Genomic DNA, 19,226 nt, shown 5'->3' on the forward strand with positions numbered 1-19,226 from the left:
CTGACAATGGGCATTAAAATTTATGTGAAATAGCTATCTTCTCAGCTGGCTTTCCATGATTACTTTGAACCTTCTCAGCAATAGAGTGTTCCTGTTATTTCAGCTGCTGTATTAAAGAAAATTTTGTTCATAGTCTGCTACACAGCATCATCAAGCCATAAGCTTTTGATGGAACATCTTTCCTGTGGCCATGGCACTCCAGGTATCAAATGATTTAGTGTTTTATATTCTATGCACGCAGGTAAAAAAAAGTACAAGAAAACAGTTAGGACCATCGCTATCTCTTACCACCAAGCACATGTGTACAGATTTCATAGAACTGTGCTTTAGAACAGAACTACAAAATTTACAGTTAGAAGACAATTCCTCTGCAATAGCCAGCAGCACAGAAGAAAAACAAGCTAAGCAGTATTTGCTTTATATTTATTTTCAACAAGTGTTTAGGTTTATGAATACAGATGGCATTTCAGTTCAGCAACAACAGGAACATTAAAATGCTTTAAGCTAGCTGATTACACACCTTTTTATTGACATATATAATCATTACTGTTAACATAGACCATTACTTCATACCCATTTCAATTTAGTTAAATGATGTTTCCTGTTCATAAGCCAATCAGAATAGAAGACAGCAAGCATTTAAAAACTGCAGAATGCCAAATCTGATATAGTTTATAAAACCAGTCTGATATAAGCTCATAACTGGCATTTCCCCATTCAATCTCTGGAGTGCAGGAACACTTCTTTATGGAATATCTGTGTGAGGATACTTATGTGTCAAAATTAATGCAAGAAACCTGCATGAAATCGTATCTGTGCTACATATAGAAAACCACAGCTAATTACTGCTTCCCTTTTAGGTTGCTACATGAATGAATGGATGCAGTGACTTATATGCAGTGTTTCATAATGTGTGCAGTCCACATAGCAACTTACTTCCCACAAATGCATAACTTTAGACATACAACCAGGAATTTTTCTATATGATATTCTTTTGTAAGAGCCTTCAGAGACAGATAAAAGGTTATCCCATTGCTTAAAAACCTTTACATCTGGTAGTCATCATAATAAAGGACAGGAGTTGTCTCAGACAACCAGTTTCAACCACTAAAAGTACATATAAAAATGAAGTGATTGATAAGTCAGCAATAGTAAAACCTTCTGTGCCTAGACACTTGTTATAAAATGTTTTCTTTTAAAATATTTTTAACATAGGAAAGACTAAACAAGAACTACACAAAAGATTGCATGAAAGGACAGGTATTTATTTCTCCTGTTCTCTACCTAGAGAAGTAGCACATCTTAAACCAAAGCATTTCACAATTCATGGAATATTTTTTTGTTTGGAAAGAAACAAGAAGTCTCCTTATACCCAACTTCACATTTAGTCTCCTGTAAATCAGAAGGGGCCAACAAAAATAAATACAGTCAAGGAAATACCTGCCACAATATTCCATGCTAAGTCTTCATAAGGATAAAATCAGGATTGGTTTTACCGACAAGTGCATTTGGTAGCTATCATGTTTTCATATTCTTTGTAGGCGATTGATCTGTCACTCTCTAGCTTCAAGACACTCAGTGGGCTGTATTCAGCAGGAATGCAGGAGGGCCTGGGAACAGAAGAATCCAGCTTTTCATAGATGATGTTCTGGACCATCGTGTGGACAGGGGAGCCATAGCGATGCCCGACCACTCTTGGACATTCACCCTTGCAATAGCGAGGATTGTATCTATGTGGTGCAATTATCCATTGGTCCCATTTCAGCTGGCTGAACTTCAACCAGTAGTTTTGAAGTTCACACTCATTTTGGGGAAAGAGAAACTGTTGGTAGAAGTGACTTAAATTATAGAGTGGAACAGGTGTGCGCTCCACTTTCCCCTCATCATCTCTTCGATGCCGAGATGCTCTTTCAGTCTGTGCGGCTACTGTCCCTGTTTCGTAACTGTGGCCTGTGAAAGGAGTGTTTTTCAACCCAGACCATACAGGATTCAAATCCCTCCTGTGGTAAGCTTGCTCACTGGTGTCATTGAGATACAGAAGAAGAGAAGGTGTTTCCAAATTCCATTTAGACTCAAGGGGCTTGTTATCTTTCAGGCAAGTGAAATTCACAGCCACATGAATGCTTCTCTTGTTTGAGGCCATCAGAGGCTGGAGAAAAGTGGTCACATCAATCTCAACCCACCTCCTTCTGAGTTCAACAGTCATTGTATGTGGAACACTGGAACACACGTCATTGGAGGAATCGTGTTCTTTGATAACTAGATTGCATGTGCATATAATAGCTGATGATTTAGAAACTGACTTATTCAATGAGTAAAGCAAGACTGACTTGAATAAGCGCTCTAAAGCAGTTACACAATCTAAGTTGAAAAGTAAATCCACTGAGCGAAGGTCTCCTGAAAAAAAGAAAAAACTCCTAAGGATTAAAGGAACGTAACAAGTCAATTTGCATTAACTTCAGTAGAAAAGACAAAAAATGAAATCATTTTGAGTCAGTGGCTGTTTGAGGAGTTAGGATATAGAAGGGTCTTTTTAGAGAAAGGCAAAAAAGTTATTCTTGACTCCTGAGGAAGAGCTAAGTTTTTTAAACACAAGTGAAAAAACGAGTCCCCAGTACTACAGGGTTTTTCATCTTTGTTTTGTTTTGTGGTGCTGGCCTCAAGGAGTCTTCTAATTTCAGTGGCAAACAGAAACACAAACACACATTCTCTTCCTTGATGTTGTAGAGCCTCCAAGTGTGCCAGTATTAAATTGTGCACACAAAAATAGCATTTAAAGATCGAAAGAGACCTTTGAAATACTATGGATGTAAACACATACACAACTTAGCTGACTATACCAGGCTAGGATTCTGATATTAGTCATTTAGTTGAGCCTGACTAGATGCAGAATAGGGTCCTAAATAGCTTCACAATAAGGCACTTTCATGGTTGGCTTTTGAAACTAGGTGTAGCAACTAGGTATTTTGAACAAATGAAACTGCCTTATTCTGAGTCAGTCCATTGGCCTGTCAAAGTCAGTACTGTCACTCTGACTGGCTGCAGCAATCTAGGGTCTCGGGGAGCAATCTTTCAGATCTACTACTACCTGATCCTTGCAACTGGAAATGCCAGGACTGAGTCAAGAACTTTCTGTATACAAAGCAGATGCTGTACCACTGAGCTACAGTCCCTCCCAGCTGTGATCAGCAAGATCCAATCCCCTCTCACTTGTGAAGGTTGCAAGGTTGACTTGCAGAAGTTATTGCTCACTTATCATACCTCACAAGGTTGTTAGACAAGGAAAACTCTAGTTGCTATTGCATGTAAGCAATTTGGTTTTTACTTGCTCAGTACTGAGTGTGTAAGAGCCTCTTCCTACAGTAGCATAAGGACTTACTGTGTTTTTGTTTATGCACTGTAATATAAAGCATTTGCTACTGATTGTACACCAAAATGTATTGCAGGGAGCTATTCTAGACAATTATTAACCGCATCACAACAGCAGAATGTATATATTTACATTGAGGGGAAAACAGCAGTGTTAGCCCTGTATATCATCTTCCTAAGAGTAAACAAACCTCTTAACTGTTTTTGAATTGGTGCCCCCCCTTTCTTCAATTTACACTTCTCACAATTATGCAATGTTGTTTTAAATCTAATCAGATTTAAAGAATACATTTAGCTTAGTTATATCATTGCAGTTAGAGTTCTACCTCATTTGCCGCTGAAACACCAGCAGTACTATGTGCCATGAGGCCCAGAACCCACAACCATGACATACTTTTATAGCTCTTCCTGTTGCCTTTTCAAAACAAACCTTTGTATGGCACAAGTAGGAGGGGAAGGGAGCTGGCCCAACGTAACGCAGCATCCTTCATGACAGAAGAGAATTTTATGCTTAGTTCTCATCATATAAGGAGTTTTGAGCAAGTCAAGACAAATTTTTAAGTTAAGGGATAGAAATGAGGCAAAAAACCAGGAATTCCATTGGCAGGTTCTTTGCAAAGCAAATAAGCTACAGTTCACATGAGCTTGCTTTGACACAAAGCTGAGGATATAAAAATAATTGCTTAATTCCAAACATGGTTGTAAAAACCCCACCTAAGACCCCAATTCTTAACATATTACATCCTACCAAAGGTAGGAGTTTTCTGAGTAGGCATACTGGAAAGTGTAGCTTTGATGGTCATCACTTAGCAGCTAGCAAGACTGGGGCAGTCTCAACACACCAACAACACTTAACAGAGTAGAGTCATCTCAGCCTGAGTCACTGTTTTGATGGCTCTCCCCACTTGGAGCAGTTTTAGAAACCACCTGCAAGCTCCCAGTGCTCACATGCAGTTTTGATAGAGTAAGTTAGTTACAGGTATTCGGCATAAGGACATGGAATGAACACATCGTGGTAGCCTCAGACAATGTTAGCTGTGTAAATATGGATACCTTGAAGGGTCACGTACTCTTGGTGTGTATTTGAAATAATCTTCTAATTATCTACAGAAGGACAGACGTATACTCACTTGAGATGGCCTAGTAACCTTTCTAAAGTATGATCTACTGTGCATATGTGCTTAGTAACCTTTCTGAAGCTTACTAGGTTCATATGCTAGGCATCACTTTTTATGCTCTTGATCAGGACATGGAATGAACACATCGTGGTAGCCTCAGACAATGTTAGCTGTGTAAATATGGATACCTTGAAGGGTCACGTACTCTTGGTGTGTATTTGAAATAATCTTCTAATTATCTACAGAAGGACAGACGTATACTCACTTGAGATGGCCTAGTAACCTTTCTAAAGTATGATCTACTGTGCATATGTGCTTAGTAACCTTTCTGAAGCTTACTAGGTTCATATGCTAGGCATCACTTTTTATGCTCTTGATCAGAACATGAGATCCATTTATAATAATTCCACTGGTTCTGAGACCAAGCATGCAGATGAGAGAATAAATCTTCCCCATACCTAGAAAGTTGGGGGAGGGGGGAGAGTTAACCCCAAAATGAAACCATCTCCACTTACCTCTCACTTGGCCTTCCGTGGGGTGCTTGCACTCAGCACGTGGTGTGAAGAGCCGAACTGTGTTATAGAGATGACTTTTGTTAGCCTTTGGGATCCCTTCTTTAGTAGCAAACATTTTATATAGCCTTTTCATGTAGCTCAGAGCTCTGGAGTCAGGTCGTGGTCTCGAGGCACCATCATTCCCTTCTTGATGACTGTGGCCAGTCAGCACTTTGAAAAGAGGAGGTAGCACAGCATTGCCATTTTCTACATCTGGGGAAAACAACAACATTGGAAGTGGCCCAGAGGCTTCCCCTTCTGGTACCAGTGATGGCCGAGAGCTCCTTTCATCACTGGAACTGGGGCAACACAGGACACCAGAAAAAAACAGTCCAATACAACAACAGGTAAATATCCCCGAAAGAGTCTTCATGATGGGGATTAGTCAGGACAAAAACACCACTACCCCCATGACAGGCTGTGTTCTAAAAAAAGGAAGGGCTGCCTTCAGGTTTCTTAAATAAATTCCAAGTATCATTGAAAGCCCGTTCCCCTCTAATTGAACATTGAAGAAAAGCCAATCACCTGATGAGGTGATCCACAATGCAATCCTAAGCAATGTTACACCTTTCTAAGCCAATTGAAGTCAATGGGCTTAGAAGGGTGTAACTCTGCTTAGGATGGCACTGCCAGTTTGCTGCTCAGCTTCAGATTCTGCTTCCTGCTAGCGTGTTTGCTAAGTAAGATCTCTACTCTCACCTGGCAAATGCAGTGACCAGTTGGCTAAGTTAGGCCTTGTTTCAGGAAAACACATGTACTGAACTTTACTACATAAGTAGTAACATTTATTTTAATCGTCTGTGTTAGAATCACACACCTACATTTGGTTGTGTGGTCCAACAATAATAAAATAGGAAATCATGAGGTTATCATGTCCAAGGAATGAGGCCTTTCTGGGGACTGTTGATTTCATTTTGAGCAAATAAAAGAGCCCAGGGAATTTAGTTCTTCTATTTTTTTCCATATAATGTTAGAGAATGATGAATAATTTATTTCCTTTGTTTTTAATGACATTCCATCGCAACCTGGAATTGGAACACAGTTTGTGTTTTAAGCAGGTGCATTTAAATAGTGGCAAATGCCAAGAACATAGGAAAAGAGATTAGTGGCTAACAAGGGTGCTGGACTAGGATCTGGGAGATTCAGGTTTGAATCCCCACATAGCCAAGGAGATTCACGGGGTAACCTTGGACCAGTTACACACTCTCAGCCTAACCTACCTCACAGGGTTGCTGTGATGATAAGGAAGAGCAGTTGATGGTTTTAAGGTCCCTGGTTGAGAAAAAAGTGAGGTATACATATTTAAATAAGAGATCTTTTCTTGGACAGGATTAAAAATACATAATGATAATTGTTGTAATGATATGGGATGGGGGGCAGTAAAATAAGGAGGAGTCGGGGTTGTATAGTCATCCCGTACTTTAGCCTAATAATGCAGCTGCAGGTTTTCAGTCCTCCGGAGCTGCAACAGAGAATTTTCATGCTGCTGCTTTAACTGGAGTGGTTGAAGAACTTAATTTAGAATTTCCAGTGTGCTGAGAGATGGTCCCATACTATAGTACTGAAATAAGATGGATACTAAAGAGAGGGAGTAATTTAAAACTGCTGATAGTGTAATGTAAGAATCCCCAAGCACTAATGTATATTATTTTTCTTTCCGATGGCAGCCCCTCATGTTCATAGGTTGTTGCTTTTATGGACACTGTCCCTTGGGGGTTCTTTGTGAAAGCGTATTAAAGTAATATTAAAGTTAAAAATGCTACCCTTAGCAATGAGTTTTCAGTATGACAAATTGGTTTCCTTACCGCCTAATCTTACATACATTTATATAGAAATGAGTCCCAGTATGTTCAAGGGAGATTTCTCATAGATATGTGTGCAAAGGATTGTGGCAGTACAATATTCTCTTTTTGTCTATTTACACAAAAGTAATACCCCCTTTCATCCATAAAAGCATTCATAGGATCACAATCTTACAACTGAAATCCTAAACAGAATTACTCTAGTCTGAGCCCAATGGGCTTAGACTGGCGTAACTGTTTAGGATTTCACTGTTAAAGTCCTGACATTGTAGACCTACAGAGTTCTTGTGTAACATGGGCTGGTCTGAATTTCAAAGTGCTCATTTGCTGTGCTTATTTATATAGGCTACTGTTGAGGAACTTTCTTTTAGAATTAACTAGTCACTACTAAAGACAGACCCACTGACTTCAACTATACTATTTGTAGTATCTATGCAGCATCCATTCCTTAATCTTCATCAGTGATCAAGAACTGTGATCTAATTCACTCTAGGCTTCTAAGACCTGGTTTTGAAATCATGTTGTTGAGGCAAAAGAACTTATCTGTGCAATTTTGCAAAGGCACCTTGTCTCATTTAAATTCAGTTGCTACCTGTGCAATGTGGTTCCACATGCTAAATCAAAATGTTATTATTATGTTAAAGACCTCTGGTGTGCCAACTGAGCATATGCAGCTGTTTTGCATGGCCAGCATCCCAGTTTCAATTAGGCACTTGGTCCATGTAAAGTGGTACAGGCAAGATCTTTTGCCTTGCCAGCATCGCATCTAAAGTATGTCATTTAGGGCAAGGCAAAGAGAATTCAAAGTGGAAGAACTAAGGCGTTCTCCTGCACAAATGGATGGAACCAGAGACACTACAAGCGTGGTTTACTCCAGTCTAAGCCCATTGATTGTGCTATAAGCATTTCTACAGTTAGATTGATTGCTTAAGCATCATGTCTATGGCCTATTTGGACACCACAATACCCCAGAGTCTTTCAGAATTGTAGTAATTCCAGATGGTTAAGTATATATCATGATTTAATCTTGCATCATCAACAGCAATGTAAAACACTAAAGGAGCAATCCTAGACAGATTTACTCAGAAGTAAGTCCCATGTTATTCAATACAATTTATTCCCTAAAGTGTCCTTTAGGATTGCAGCTCAAAGCACTTGGCACCCTGCCACTGTAAAATTGTTCTTACGTTGTTGTTACCTGTCTTAGGTTGTGAGATACTCAAGAGAAACTGGGCATGTAAATAATTTAAAGAAAGAAACAAAGTAAGATTCTCTTTCTGTGTTTGTTGTTGCAAGAAGCTCATTTGAGAAGGAAAATGGTGAGTCCCAACTAAATGGTTAACTTATCATGACTTGGAATTTTCTCAAGGTCAAGTTAAAATTAAACCAAGAGAGGATTTAGCAGCAGAAGGGCATGCATGCCAGTGGTTTCCCTATATGCAAATCTCAGAGAGATTTAAACTAGATGAGAGTCAATATGACTTTGAGCAATTTAAAACTGAATTTGAAATTTCACTCTCTACAAATGATGAAAATGTTATTTCTAAAATGTATAAACTTTTGCTGAGGTTTAAGACAGAAGAAGAGCAAATAAAAGAATGTATGATTAAATGGGCAAATAATTGTGGACGTGACATATTAATGGAGCAATGGGAAAATATGTGGACAAGGGGGTTGAAATTTACATTAAGCTCTAGTATCAAAGAAAATTTCTACAAGATGATATATCGTTGGTGTATGACTCCTGAAAAACTGGCTAGAATGTATGATTCAAATGTATGTTGGAAATGTGCTAAACAAGAAGGGACATTTTATCATATGTGGTGGACATGTAAGAAAGCAAAGAGTTTTTGGTTGCAGATACAGTCATTGATTCAGAAGATTTTGAAGATTAAAATCCAGTTGAAACCAGAGACTTTTTTGTTGGGAATAATGGACAACCAGTTGGAAAGAAGCTTTGGAACTTTGTTTTTATATTTGATTATGGCAGCAACAGTACTCTATGCACAAAAGCAGAAAACTCCAATATTGCCTACAGTGGAGGAATGGCGGATAAAAGTTTTGGAGTTTGCATCAATGGCAAAACTTACTTCACTGATTAGGGAAAAGACAGTTACATTTTTGACTGAATGGAAACCATTTATAGACTTTTACATGAGATGGATTATAAGGACTTGATGACATCTGAATTTATGGATTAAGAATAATGAACAATAGAAAAAAGAGGGCTCTTATGTTTAACTTAGAATAAGTGAGACTTTGAATATGATCCATATTTGTGGCAGAGAAAATCAGAACTCAATCTGTAGTTTAGTTTTAGGGGGCTTTTCTCTCTCTTTTTTATTTTTTCACTTGTTTATGTATTGTTAGTGTGTCTTCTTTTTAGAATGTTGTTTTTTATCTTCTATGTTTGTTGTCTATAGCTTTCATGTTATTGTTTATAGTCTAAATTTAAAAAATTCCATGTTAAAAAAAAAGGAAAGAAACAAAGTAAGATTCTTGTAAATACAGACCTCATTTGTTAGGAATCCCTGGTGTGACAGGAAGCTGTACCTTACTCGAATGTTTACAAGTCCTACTCCTGTTTAACTCAGTGGTAGTAGAAAATGCCATCAAGTCATAGCTGACTTATGGCAACCTGTGCTAGGGTTTTCAAGGCAAGAGACTAACAGGTGGTTTGCCATTGCCTGCCTTAGCATCCCTGGTCTTCTTTGGAGGTCTTCCATTAGGGCTGCCAGACCCTAATGGAAGACCTCCATTTTGGCGCAGATTGGGCCTGTTTTGACGCGGATTGGGTCCGTTGTGGGCCCCTAGGGAGCGCGGGAGCATTCCTGCGCTCTGCAGGGGCCCACAATGGGCCCGATCCGCACCAAAATGGGCCCGATCCGCATCCATTTTGGCGCGGATCGGGCCCGTTTTGGGCTGCTGCGAAGTGCAGGAGCGTTCCTGCACTCTGCAGCAGCCCCCAACAGCGCAAGCCAGGGGGCTGCATGATGATGTCACTTAAAGTGACGTCATCACTCTTGGAGGAGCACCCCCCCCGGTAACAGCCAGGCCCCAATCTCCCGCTGGGAGATTGAGGGGGCCTGGCAACCCTATCTTCCATCCAATTACTAACCAAGGCCGACCTGCATAGCTTCCGAGATCTGACAAGATCAAGCTTGTCAGAGCATTCAGCCCTTTAGTTGGTGGCAATTATCTAGTTTCAGCGGTAAAGCTGGAGCAACTAATCTAGTTTATCCCACCCAACATAAATATATAATGGGATATCACACATGCATCCATCCCTAAATGCAATCTTGTTATTCACTCTCTGTGTGGAGTCTGTGGACTCCTTATGTTGGTGTTTTTTTTATGGGGTTGACATGTGCCCTCTGTTTTTGGTGTATGTGGTGTTTGGGTCTAATGTCCTTAACTTGAAACATTTGAAGAAAACAAGTGTTTGGTGTAGTGAGAGTCAGTTTGATATAGTGGTTAAGAGCCGCAGGACTCTAATCTGGAGAACTGGATTTGATTTCCCATTCCTCCACTTGAAGACTGCTGGGTAACCTTGGGATAGTCACAGCTCTTCCAGAACTATCTCTATCTCACCCACCTCAAAGGGTGATTGTTGTGGGGATAATAATACTTTGTAAATTGCTCTGAGTGGGTTGTCCTGAAGGGTGGCAGATAAATTGAATGTTGTTGTTGTTGTTGTTGTTATGTTTACATCTGATAGCGTGAATTGTTTACGGCTATGTGTGTAGTGTGGGAAAATGCTGCTTGGTTATTGTTGGTCAGGTTGTCGGCATTTGTGAGCATGGCTATGGGCTGTATACTATATTTACTCAGAAGTACGTGCTGTTGTGTTCAATGGTACTTCTGCACAGGAAAGTGTGCCCAGGAGCGCACTGTAAGAATGCCGTACTGTATCTCTTCTTTGTGCACTTGCACAGACGTTCTCAACCAGGCAATTCATTGTAAGGAGTATGGATGTAATGTAAGTGACTGTATCGATACTTTTATTTATATTTATTTATACTCTGCCTCTCTCCCCAAAGGATCACATCCTTCTCCTCCATTTTATCCTCACAACAACCCTGTTTGTGGTGCCGCTGCAACACAGTAGCCATCAATATGCCGATGACACCTAACTCTACACTTTATCCAAATTGCCTGGCGATGCTACAGCGTCCCTGAACCATGCCTGTCTGTTGTACTTGAATGGCTAAGAGTAACAAACAGAAACAGAATCCTGACAAGACAGAGGTAATGTTAATTGGACAGGCCGAGGCCCTAGAGGACATAGAGCTCCTGACTTTCAATGGATCTAATTATTTATCTCTCACTGACTTGGTAAACAGCTACGGGTTGTTCTGGATCTAGCTGTACTGCTGGAGAAGCACACTGATGCAGCTGCAAAAAGGACATTCTACCAACTCCACTTAGCTTGAAAAACTTAGCCACATGGATCCATGCTATGGTTACCTTGGAGCTAGACTACTGTAAACCACTGTACATGGTCTGCTCTTAAAGACCACATACAAACGACAGTTGATACAGAATGCCTTGGCCAGGCTGCTATCTGGCACCAAAAGGCATCTGTATATCACTCCCTTTCTGCAGATACTCCATTGGTTACTGATCGGTTTCTGGGTTCAATTTAAGGGCTATCTAAAGTGCCCTTAAAGACATTGGACCCTCCTGCCTGCAGGACCACCTCTCTTGCTATGTTTTGCTGTGACAGCTTTGCTCATTAGAGCAAAGTCTTCAACAGCCATCCATTCGCAGGTATTCTCTGTGATGGCTACCACATTGTGATGGAAGGCTGTCTACCATCTTGTTTTAAATGTGTTGTTTTTAATGAATATGCATTTTGTATTGTATTTTAATTGTATTTTTAATATGTTGGTATCCGCCCTGAGCCCGCTTGCGGGGAGGGCGGAATACAAATTTGAAATAAATTAAATAAATAAATAAAATTATGAAACAGTCTGCCTGAGCCTATTAGGAAAGTCCCCAAGCTTATATTGTTTATGAAAATGTGCAAAACAGAGTTGTTCGGGAAGGAATTCTTGTGGAGAAGCAGAGCTGTGATGTAATGGATTAGTTTGGGAGGTGACCTCTATGAAGGTTACTGAGTTTTTTCTTCTAGTTTATCAGTTCCAGCCACACTGCATTATGTTGTTTTACAAGGAATCTTTTGTGTTTGATTCAAATATTGTTATCATTCAAATTTTATGTTTTGTAATCAAGTTATTGATTGACTGGATAGTTTATTTGTACTTGTAATATGTCTTGAGTCCCAGTGAGAAAGGCAGACTATAAATAAAAATAAATAAAATAATAAATTGACTTTGGATTGGGTTAAAACATTTCCTTCTAAATGCCTTGTTTGTTTGTTTATTTATTTATTTATTTATTCACTTTATAGTCTCATATAGCTGATCTGCTGCATTGTAAATTATTTGAGTATAGTGTGATTCTATCAGTATCCTTATACCAATATAGCATTTATTATTGTAGGGATGAGAGATATCATGTATCAGGTTAATAAAAGCCCTTTGTATTTACACAGTACATTTCAAATGTACTGTATGTGCACGTCATTATCTCAGTAATTACTTGGATAGTGTGCAATTCAGACACTGTGCAAAATTCTGTCATATAGAAGGAAGATATAAATTATTTTCTTTCCAAGTTCTGTGTAGTTGTACACAAGTCCCCATAGGTTAACTGCAATGTGGTCAGTCCTTACCATGAGAACTCTCACTTGTTAATGCCACCATGTGGAGCAGCTGTTCTATGAAAACCTTTCAAGCGAGAAAGAAGAGTGGACCCTGTATTGTGGTGTCTCCTTTGGCAATCATCTCAGTGACATATGCACAATTCTAGCAGTGCCTGTGAGTTATTTCCAACACACACTTTCTGCCAATCCTTGCCCTTTAGGGGAGTGTTAACAGAACAGCTGCATAAGACTGCTGACAGAAATGAGCTATAATTTAGAAGCCTTTCATGTGGTAGCTGCGAGATTTAAAAAGTGGTGGTTTGCAAAGACAAGCACATCAGAATGATGGTCCACCATATATATCCATATGTTATATATGCTACCGAAGGCTGTAGACAGTGGTATGGTTGCCACTTGTTTCTGTTTCAAGGAACTTCTTTCTGTTTAGTATTAACAGAAATACTTATGGAAACTTATTGTTTCCATAATATTAATAGAACTCATGGAAAAGAGATTGTAACTGTAAAAACAACTTTAACACATTATAGGGATGACATATTCTGCTAATGTACTGTTAATTTTTTTATGTTATTGTCTTACAATGTATTGTTTATTTTAGAGCTCTGCAGGTAAACCCTAGACCTTGGCAACAGTGCACCAGCAGTGCAAAGTTTAAAACTTGCTGCCCATGCTCAACTGTTACAAATGTTGCCACTAGGGGGCGCTCCAATAACTTCAAGACATTTCAAAATCCAAATATGTTGTGTTATGGAAGAAGCCTTTCCTATGCTATATAAATATCTAGATCTTAGGCATTTGTGGCAGAAGGTTCAAATTCTTTAATCCAGGTAGGGTCCATAGCAGGGATATTACATTTTCTTGAATTCAGACTTGCTGAGGGCATTTCCAGCCAATTTTTAAAAGCTCCAGTATTTTGTATGTGTGAATGTGTCAGGACTGGGAGGTCAACTTTATTTATTTATTTATTTTCCATTTTTATTCTACTCTCCCCGCACAGGCAGGCTCAGGGCAGATTATACTCTTGCAGTGGGGGGGGGGTGGTGGATAGCTTTGCTGTGGGGCTCCTGTTCACTGGTTTAAACATTACAGTGTATGAAAAATCCAGCAGAGACTTTAAAAAACCCTAACGGTAAGAAGAAAATGAGTAAATGGCAAGATACTACTTTGGTGATGGGTTAAGAGAGGACAGTTGTACTGGGTTGGATCCCACGATGGGTCAGTGGAAGGTGTTGTCATAGATCTTTCCTACACCCTCCCCCACCCACCCCCGCCCACCCGCAGCAGCCCTTTCCAACTCTGGGATGTTTATTCCCAGGGTCATCATGGGCCCTGTATGGTCTAATAGCCTCATAGGTCAGTAGGCAAGAGAGAAACTCTACCCATTTGTGCATACTCCCCTGGAATGCTGCTTTTCCACAGCTTTTTTCCTCACTGTGAAAGCAAGGAAAGCAACAGCTTAAATGGTTCTAGATAGAAAATGTGCCCATGGCCAAAATTCAGCATACTTTCAAGCAGCCACAGAAGACATATCAACAGCTTCATCCTGCTTTATTGGAAGACCCAACTCTAAGACATAGGCCTCAAACCATTTTATCCAGTTGTCGCCAAGACATAACTTAGCTGAATTAGTGACAAAGGGCTTGAAAGAACTATCTAGTTTGCTCCTTCATTATCCAGGGTACTGATAATGTAGAATGGAATTTATTCCTCTTAGAGAATAGATCCTGTATTTAGGCTTCAATTATGTGACAATCTCCCTTGAGATATTAATTACCATAGAAGGCTTCTGATTTGTATCTGTATAATCTACAGTTAATGCCCCTCTCACCTTTCACTCCTTTAATGCTGATCTTAAAGAAACAAAAAAATAATTGTACCTGTAAAACCCCAGATTGCTTTTCAGTCCTCTCCTGAGCAGAGCGCACACATTATCTCTAATCAAAAATATAGGTATTCAAATCAGCCCACTGTATTCAGTCACAGCCTGTGGAATGTAGTCCTCAAGATCTCAGTTTGACATGATAATTTTAAGAATGCGTAAAGCCTTCAGATGTTGAAAATATCAAATTAGGGAAAGCTTTCCAGCTTTCCTTTTGCTTCAGTAGGATAATATCTAAAATAATATCCTTTGTTTATCAGTAGTACTTAATTAGAAATGTTTCATGTACTGTTATAAAATATCCAGCTTTCTTCTCTAGCTGCTTCTAGGAAGGGGGGCATGTTCACCAATGGCTTAATTAATGTACAAAATATGAGTCCTGGCACACTGTCGGTGGTGTTAATTACAAAGCCATTCAGGATTAATTCAGCAAGTCTACAGCTTGCTGAAATGCAATAATTTTTGTTTTTGCATTTTTTCCAATGAGTTCAGTTAGGAAATAAAGGAGAAGCTCTCACTTCTGCTTTTAAAGGTTTACGTATTGGACTCTGCCCACACAATAGCCCACTGTGATCAATTTTGCAGACAAAATTTCCCAGATCTGTTCTGAGTTAGATGCTGGCGTGGATGCATGTTCAGATGATGTATCTTTGGGATCTGCTTGTTCGATTTACATGGATACCTTTCAGCTTGTGGAGTCCAAGTAAGTGGACAAGATCCTTGCAGGGGTGAGACTTACCACCTGTTCTCTCGACGCTTGCCCTTCCTGGCTGATAAAAGCTGCCCGAGGGGCCTAGTGGATGAGGTAAGGGAGTGGTAAACACTTCCTGTTTACCTGTTTTGAAAAAGCCCTCCCTGAGCCCCACTTTGTTGTAGAACTTCCGGCCAGTCTCCAATCTTCCATTCTTGGGCATGGTGCTAGAGCAGGTGGTTGCTTCCCAGCTCCAGGGCTCTTGGAAGAGACTGGTTTTCTGGACCCATTTCAATCTGACTTCAGGTCCAGCAAAAACTGCTTTAGTGTCCTAGGTTGATGTCCTCCACTGAGAACTAGCCAGAGGTTTGTGACCCTGCTAGTCCTGTTGGATCTCTCAGTGGATGTCAGTGCTATGAACCATAGTATCCTAGGGGGCTGTCTCCGGGCGCTGGATCCGAGGCACCGTGTTATGGTCATTCAAGCCCTGTCTGGGAGGTTGATCTTAGAAGGTTGTGCTGGGGCATTCCTGCTCTGCTGCTTGACTATTGGCCTGTGTGGTTCCATATCTGGGTGAAGCCACTGAAGAAGTCATCAGGAGGTTTGGGCTCAGTTGTCACCAATATGCAAATGATACCCAGCTCAATCTTTCTTTTCCACCTAGTTACAAGGATGCTGTTGATCTTCTGAACCAGTGCTTGGAGTCAGTAATGGGCATGAAACTGAATCCTGACAAAACAGACATTCTTTGAGGGCCAAACTAGAAGTGATGAATTACACTTGAATGGCAAGTGAACAGACTCGCATGTTCACTTGCACTCCACTTGCACTCCACTCTAGCTTGGCCCTGAGTTAGTAGAAAGGCAGACCAGGAACTTGAGATCTCTCCTGTCTTGGATGAGTTATACTTCTCTTGAAAAGCCAGATATGCAGCTTGGGAGTACTGTTCAATGCAACAGACACCTTGGAAAACCAAGTGCTAGTGGTGGCTTGAAGTGCTTTTGCCCGAACTTTGGCTGGTGCATCAGCCGCACCTCTTCCAGGCTCAGTCAGGTCTAGCCACAGTGATCCATGCCTTAGTTACTGTCCGGGGCCAACTCTGCATTGTAACTCGGACTCCCCCAACCAGTCCTCGGCTGCTGCCAGCACCGCCACTGCAACTGACCTGGGAGCCTGATGACCAACACCTGGGGCAGGAGAAAGCAGCCAGAGACTGCAAAGAGCTGTGCCCCGACTCCAGCCTATGGAGCTACTGGAGAGGAAGGTGGTGGGAGCAGTGGTGGGTAGCCCACCAGGACATCATGCTGCAATCTGCAGCAGGCTGGAGGTTCCCAGCTGTCCAACATGATGATACGCTGCAGAAGCAGAGCCATCCGGCTGCAGCAACAATGGCCCCAGTCAAGGGGTTGAGGCCCATCCAGCGGCTGAGCCAAGGCCCACAGACAGCTGGAAGGCAATAGAGGCTTCATGCCCCAAACAAGCTGCTGCTCCTGGAAACCTGGGCCCAGGCCAGGTTGAGGAGCCAGTATAGGGGGCAGGGTACCGAGTGGCCCAGAAGCAAGAGAGAGGCAAAGTTTTCTTGCTGCCCGTGGCCCAGGTGCTGAGCCTTACCCTAGGGGTGGGCTCTTGGGATAGGGGGAGGGAGTGAATGAGAGGGAAGGTATTTAGAAGGGCAGGAGCCTCCAGCCAGGGAGGCGGATGGGAGGACTGGCCCTGCTGTAAGGGCAGTTTCCTAGGTGGAGATAGAGTTTAGAGGCTCACCATCCTGCTTTCTCCCCCACTGCATCTGAGGCCACTAAAGGGGGAGCCCTTGGAGGGAATTTGTGGCCAGGGCTGACCAGGCGGCCTTAGACAGGAGCCTTTTCCCCCCAGGGAGTGGTGCTAGACAGAGGTGACGCAATGGCAGACCAATGGGAAGCAGATGTGGCTGACAGTAGTTCACAGTTTCATAGAGATTGGACTATTGTAATGCATTGAACTTGGGGCTACCCTTGAAGAGTATTTGAAAGCTGCAGCTTGTGAAGAATGCAATAGGTAGACTGCTGGTTGGGGCCAGCTATTGGAAGCATGTGACACCTCTCCCCTCAGTATTACAGCAATCACACTGCTCCTGAGCACAATTCAAGGTGTTGTTTTGGGGCTTTAAAGCCCTATATGGCTTGGGACTGGAGTATCTAAAGGATCTCTCCTTCAGGGCTGGATTGACGGGGGGGCAGGGGGGTAGTCTGCCCCCGGCACCACCAAAGAGAGGGCGCCGGGCATGGCTGCCAGCTGCCAAGAGTGCACTGGAGCTGGTGGCGGCAGCACGGTCGGCTGAGTGGAGGGCTGGGAGGCCACCCACCTGCCCCGCCAACGGGGCGGCTGGCTGGCTGCATGTGTAGGACAGAGATTGCGCAGCAAGCCAGCTGCCCCATAAGCGGGGCAGGCGAACGGCACGGGCAGCCTCCCTGCCCTCCACTCAGCCGCCCATGCTGCTGCCGCCAGCTCCGCGGTGCACCGGGGCGGTTGGCTTGCTGCGCAGGTGGCACGCCTCTGGGCCCTGCGTGATGATGTCACAGAAGTGATGTCATCACACAGTGCTGGGAGCACACGCGTGCTGTGTACATGCACAGAGCAAAAACTGGACTGGGGTTGCCCTGGGTGCTGGCAACCCTAGATCTGGCCCTGCTCTCCCTTATGTTTCAGCCCAAGAATTAAGATTGCAGGGAGAGGCCCTCCTGACTGTCCTTAAAGAAGATCACCTGGTGGGTACACAAGAGAGGGCCTTTTCATTGGCAGTTACATGATTATGGAACAGCATTCCTGGGGAGGTGTGTCCAGCCCCCTCACTGACAATCTTCAGGAGGCTGCTGAAGATGTTTTTATTTAGGACTGCTTTTAATTAACTTTGTTTCTTTGTATACTGGCAGTTTTAAACTATGCGTTTACATTGTTTTTATTCATTTTATGATTGTTATTTGCTTATATTTTAAACCATCTTGAGTTCCTGCAAGGCAGAAGGTTGGCTAATAAATGTTTTAAAGAATGAATGAATGAATGCTTAAGACCAGCAGCAACTGTCAGAGCAAAAATGCAATCGTGATCAGAGTTACACCCATTGATACAGATTCCCATTTTGCTTAGGGTTGCTCTGAAGCTTTTGATACCAAACAGTTCTATCTGCTCTGCCTCTTGAAAGTTGATATAGCTACCCTTTCATGGTAGTGCTGGCTTCCTAGGTTTGATGTCTGTAATCAGTGTAAGGCCAAAGGAGCTTCATGACAATGAATTGAATTCACCAGGGTGTTTTTTTGGACAGGAGGATTTCCATCTGCAGAATACATCTTTCTTGTCTTTCCCTCTGCCTCTTTGGCCCAAAATGTCTCCCTAAAACAAGGAGCATTTGGGGCTGCAGCAGGAGGGGGAAAGTGAAATCTGTGCTCCAGAAGAAATCCTGAGATTTTGGGACCCTCTTCTGTATATTTGCCCCCCCCCCAGCTCCCTTCAAGCACCCTGGCTCATCCAGTGTTGGGGTGGTGGCCATGCATGTGTGCTCATTTGTGAGAGTGAGAATAAACTCCCTTCTCTCCTGTAACTCCAGCTTTCCCTCTGTCCAGGCTAGCCTTTGATGCATAGGTGAGCACTAAGAGCAGTCCATTAGCACCATGGCTCTTTAAAAGTAAAAGCGTAAATTAATTAATGTAAATCTCTCTCACCCACATTTGTGAAGGATTATGGGGACATTGTAGGAGCAACTTTTCATGTTTTTACTCTGCTGCATGCCTTGATAGATAATCTGAACAAGGCAATAATTTACGTCTTTTTTACAGCACATGAAGAATCCTGAGTATGATCTGCGCATAAACGGAAGCAGGATGTTGCAACAGGTTAGAAAGAGGGCAGGCCAGGCTGCCATAAAGACACTTGTGGTGTCTTTCCACTCCTGTCAGGTGCTGAGTCACTGAAGGTAGTTATTTACTGTGCTCCCCAGGCAAGAAGTGCAAAGCGTTGATAGGACGTGCTGCCAGCAGCCCGTTTGCTGCAGTACTAGCTGGTTCAGAGAGAATGCTTGATCTTTATCACAAAGACATTCCTCTCTAGGTCAT

The 19,226-nt window shown here is 42.0% G+C and overlaps 1 protein-coding gene across 1 annotated transcript; it reads right to left on the minus strand.

Moving 5' to 3' along the window:
• Positions 1-1,492: 1,492 nt before the first annotated feature.
• On the minus strand, positions 1,493-5,414 carry GDF9 (growth differentiation factor 9). Its single transcript, XM_054978711.1, has 2 exons — positions 5,003-5,414; positions 1,493-2,397 (listed from the first exon to the last, which is right to left on the minus strand). Exons 1-2 carry the CDS (start codon positions 5,412-5,414, stop codon positions 1,493-1,495), a joined length of 1,317 nt encoding a protein of 438 aa, XP_054834686.1.
• Between the last annotated feature and the right edge of the window lie 13,812 nt (positions 5,415-19,226).

Source organism: Eublepharis macularius, chromosome 4, assembly GCF_028583425.1.
Source record: "Eublepharis macularius isolate TG4126 chromosome 4, MPM_Emac_v1.0, whole genome shotgun sequence".
Classification (NCBI taxonomy): Eukaryota; Metazoa; Chordata; class Lepidosauria; order Squamata; family Eublepharidae; genus Eublepharis; species Eublepharis macularius.

Bases quoted from the DNA above. Each gene is read 5' to 3' on its own strand.
- GDF9 (XM_054978711.1), bottom strand. From the start codon at position 5,414: ATGAAGACTCTTTCGGGGATATTTACCTGTTGTTGTATTGGACTGTTT. The intron at 2,398-5,002 runs GTAAGTGGAGAT...TCTTTTTTTCAG, and splicing joins CACGGAAGGCCAAGTGAGAG to GAGACCTTCGCTCAGTGGAT.